At 46.7% G+C, this 4428-nt stretch overlaps 1 protein-coding gene and 2 non-coding genes across 3 annotated transcripts; all 3 read left to right on the top strand.

Annotated features, from left to right (window-relative positions):
* The first annotated feature begins 248 nt into the window (after window positions 1-248).
* Window positions 249-4010, top strand: rpl18a (ribosomal protein L18a). The gene is made up of 5 exons (XM_027272485.1): window positions 249-369; window positions 1989-2168; window positions 2625-2754; window positions 3425-3534; window positions 3876-4010. Exons 1-5 carry the CDS (start codon window positions 289-291, stop codon window positions 3966-3968), a joined length of 594 nt encoding a protein of 197 aa, XP_027128286.1. The 5' UTR covers window positions 249-288; the 3' UTR covers window positions 3969-4010.
* Window positions 1752-1881, top strand: LOC113744115 (small nucleolar RNA SNORA68). The gene has a single exon (XR_003461296.1). It is a non-coding gene; the product is annotated as a small nucleolar RNA SNORA68 (small nucleolar RNA).
* Window positions 2255-2384, top strand: LOC113744114 (small nucleolar RNA SNORA68). Its single transcript, XR_003461295.1, has one exon. It is a non-coding gene; the product is annotated as a small nucleolar RNA SNORA68 (small nucleolar RNA).
* Window positions 4011-4428: the final 418 nt, after the last annotated feature.

Genomic DNA, 4428 nt, shown 5'->3' on the forward strand with positions numbered 1-4428 from the left:
ATGATAACATAAAATAAATAATAAAAAATATAATATATGTATAATGTTATGCACGTGCATCTCAATAATTCAACATTAAATAAAAAATATATTATAATATATATGTATAATAATATGCACGTTTATAGATAAATAAACATTAAATAAATTAATAAACATTAAATAAATAAATAAACATTAAATAAATAAACATTAAATAAAGTCTGTAGTAGTCGCTCTCCAACGTCAAACCAACTTCAGCCGGAGGACCCGCCTTCTGGCCCCGGAAGTCCCGCCCCCTCCGTCCATATGACGTCAGCAGGCTCCGCCCTGCTGCTTCCTCTTTCCCTGTGGCGTGAGCAGAGAGACACCATGAAGGCGTCCGGCACTGTACGTACCGTTAATTTACCGGTTTGTACCGGGAGCACTCGGTCTGCGCGGGCTCGGTCCGCTGTGTAACACTTTGTTCGTCTGATTTATGAATCCGCGGCACCGAAAAAATCCGGTTTGACGGTAAACGGAGAGTTTTACAGCCCGGTGTGTGACACGGTACAACATGGCGACCGCGGCACCATGTGGACGGTGTGTGTGTGTGTGTGTGTGTGTGTGTGTGTGTGTGTGTGTGTGTGTGTGTGTGTGTGTGTGTGTGTGTACGCGGGAAAACGCCGTAAATAAATTTAAATATTTTAATTAGTTTATTTGACCGTTTAACGGGCACGTGACCAGGAGCTTAGCACCGTGAAGCTAACGTTAGCCGCTGGTAACGTGTGTGTGTGGACTCGAACCCGCGACACGGACAGCACGGAGCCGGTTTAACGAGCAGAATCAGTGAAAGGACGTAAAAGTGTGACGGTGATGGAGGCTCAATGACAGACAGCAGCGTTAAAGTAACGTTAAAGTAACGTTAGTGTAACGTTCAGACTGTGACGGACCTCTGTACGCTGTGACGTCACAGATTAACACACGTGCATAAACTGAACTTAAAGGTCCAGAATGAAACATGAACTGTTGACATCAGTGCTGGTCTGAAGTGAGGCGAGGGGTCTTCAGCTGTGCTGGTGTAGTTACTTTGGAAAGTAGTTACAACGTTAAAAGTAATCTGTTACATTACAGCATCACCTGTGAATCAAAGTGACTCGTTAGAGTCGTCATGGTTACCACAGCTGAACAGACTGTTAATGAACGTCAACAAACAGTTTTATTAATTATTATTAATTAAGTCAGAGCAGGCTGACTCCTGTCGTTGGTGTAAACACAGGCAGCAGCTTCCTTTAACAGGAGTAACAAACATTAAAATCACTGAACTATGGAAACAGTGTCGAGGCGTCACAGGTCTGAACTCTCTTCACGAACGTTTCCAAGCGTCCGACAGTCGGTTTCTCTGAGGACGAAGAACGAGACTCTGTCGTGTCGTAGGACGTTAAAATCCTGGAACTCGTTTAACTGATCGACCTCGACGCCTGAGTAAAGATACCACGACTCTGAGACGTGTCTGTCCTCTGTGAGGAGACAGTTGGACTCACTGTCTCCAGGTGGCTCAGTACTGTCGGAGTTTTTCTGTCCTTCTAAAAGTAACAGATTACTTTTTTTTAAAAAATAACAGTTACTGATTACTTAACGCGTTACGTTACACGAAAAAAGTAATTAGAGTACAACACTGGTCTCAGTCAGGTCTGAGTTCTCCAGACTGTCGATGATGTTCCTGAACGTGACACAGAAACATTCTGTGTTCTGACCCGTGTCAGCGGCTCTGAGCCCGTCCTGTTTGTTCCTCTGCAGCCAAACCCAAAGCTCGCACCTCGCCCGTGGTGTGAATTAGTCTGGCGTGCAAACAGAACCGACCCCTGTCGCCTTTCTCTGCCGCTGCCATGCCTCTGAAAGTGAATTCAGGGGTCAACACTGGCTGTCTTTGAACGCCTCGCTGTGTGTGTGTGTGTGTGTGTGTGTGTGTGTGTGTGTGTGTGCGCTCAGCTCGTTGTCTAACAGACTTCTCTCTCCTCTGAACGCAGCTTCGGGAATACAAAGTCATCGGGCGTCTGCTGCCCTCGGCCAAGAACCCGGCCCCTCCTCTGTACCGCATGAGGATCTTTGCCCCCAACCACGTCGTGGCCAAGTCCCGCTTCTGGTACTTCGTCTCCCAGCTGAGGAAGATGAAGAAGGCCTCTGGAGAGACCGTCTACTGCGGACTGGTGAGTGTCAGGAGGTCAGAGGTCGGGTTCAAACTGTGGACCGACTGAAATCATCAGAACCTTTTAAAGCCCGTCCTGTTTGTTCCTCTGCAGCCAAACCCAAAGCTCACACCTCGCCCGTGGTGTGAATTAGTCTGGCGTGCAAACAGAACCGACCCCTGTCGCCTTTCTCTGCCGCTGCCGTGCCTTTGAAAGTGAATTCAGGGGTCAACACTGGCTGTCTTTGAACGCCTCGCGGTGTGTGAGATCAGTCTGAACGGTGACAGAGTCCAGTCGCTCCGTCGTGGTTCAGTTCTGATCTCGGGTCAGTTTCTGGACACGTTCTTGATTTAAGAGAAACGATCGGACTCTCACGGAGTTCCTCGATCAGAACCGACCCGTCGTTTGGGTCCACATGGGTTTGATTAGAAAGTCTGAAGGTTTGAAATGTTTAAACTGTCTGTGGTTCTGGTTCAGGTCCACGAGAAGACCCCCCTGAAGGTGAAGAACTTCGGCATCTGGCTGCGTTACGACTCTCGTAGTGGAACCCACAACATGTACCGCGAGTACAGAGACCTGACCACGTCTGGAGCCGTCACCCAGTGCTGTGAGTATAACGCTCACGCAACGTTCACACAACGCTCGCACGGCGTGTTCGTGGTCAGACAGCAGGAAGTCCAAACTGGACGTGAACTAATTTTCTTTACGATCGAAGTTGATGGTTTAGAGCGTGCTTTTATTGTGACGGTCCAGTCACAGCTGTCACATCCTGTGAACTCACCTGTCGTCGGGCAGAACAACAGGTCAAACGTTTGTGAGCAGAGAAGAATCTGAAATATTTAAATAATTAAAACATAAAAACGAGGAGATTTTATTTTGAAAGGGTCGATCAGCACTCCAAACGTTAAACTAACCACGAGTCATGTGACCTGAAGGTTCAGGTGTGAGTCACGTGACTTGAAGGTTCAGGTGTGAGTCATGTGACCTGAAGGTTCAGGTGTGAGTCATGTGACCTGAAGGTTCAGGTGTGACCTGAAGGTTCAGGTGTGACCTGAAGGTTCAGGTGTGAGACACTTCAACATGACGCACAGCTGGACAGATTCAGTTTGTCCCGTTGTCATGGATACTGAGCATGCTCAGTGACCGGTTTACAGACTTGTCCAGGAGCCAGACCCGGTTCTGTTGCTCACTGTTAGACTGGACACTGCTGGTTCTGAGGTTCTGTTCAGTCCAGCAGAACCTGAGCTCTGTTTGATCTGGACTTCTTTGTTCTTCAGATCGTGATATGGGAGCTCGCCATCGCGCTCGTGCTCACTCCATCCAGATCATGAAGGTTCAGGTCATCGCTGCCAACAAGTGTCGCAGACCTGCCATCAAGCAGTTCCACGTAAGTGTCCACAGCCGGGTTCTGTTTGTTCTGACCCGGGCGGCTCCGCAGGTCTCTCTCTGGGCTGGCTCCTCATTGGTCAGCTCCAGTTCAAAAACCTGCCACACTCAAAGCCAGATTCCTCTTCCAGGTTTCAGCTTCCATCTTCAAACCTGGCGGTTCTGAAACTGGCGACAGTTTAAATAAAGTTTATGATGATTTAAATAAAGTTTATGATGATTTAAATAAAGTTTATAATGATTTAAATAAAGTTTAGAATCATTTTAAATAAAGTTTACAACATATTTTAAATGAAGTTTTTTACTGACGTGGTCTCTCTGGTTCTGGTTCTGGTTCTGCAGGACTCTAAGATCAAGTTCCCTCTGCCTCACCGGGTCCTTCGTCGTCAGCACAAACCTCGCTTCACCACCAAGAGACCGAACACGTTCTACTGAAGAGTTTCACTTTGTGCAGAAATAAAACGAATGAATCCAACACGACGTCTGATTGGTCTGACTTCATGTTTGTCTGTTCATCACACGGTTCTGGTTCTGAGTGATCGGGTCACTGTCTGTCCTCTGACTTTAGAACAGCACCACCTGCAGGACACACACACACACTACAGGTCAGCCATTTTGGAACAGAAGTAATGTGGGTGGATGAATTCAGAGATGACGTCATCAGCTGTTCATGTTTACACTGAAGTACCAGATTCATCTTTAATCAAAACAAATTAAAGTTTTTATCCAACTGAAGATTCATGTTCAGACGAGGACGTAGTCTCCGTGACGTCCCCGCAGACTGTCTAAAACCTGGACGTAGTCTCAGTGATTCTGATGAATTTAGAGAAGATATGAAGAAGATATACTTTATTCATCCCTCAATGGTATTTCCGGAAAATTCTTTTTTCACTCT

Source organism: Larimichthys crocea, chromosome XX (genome assembly GCF_000972845.2).
Source record: "Larimichthys crocea isolate SSNF chromosome XX, L_crocea_2.0, whole genome shotgun sequence".
In the NCBI taxonomy this organism is placed as follows: domain Eukaryota; kingdom Metazoa; phylum Chordata; class Actinopteri; family Sciaenidae; genus Larimichthys; species Larimichthys crocea.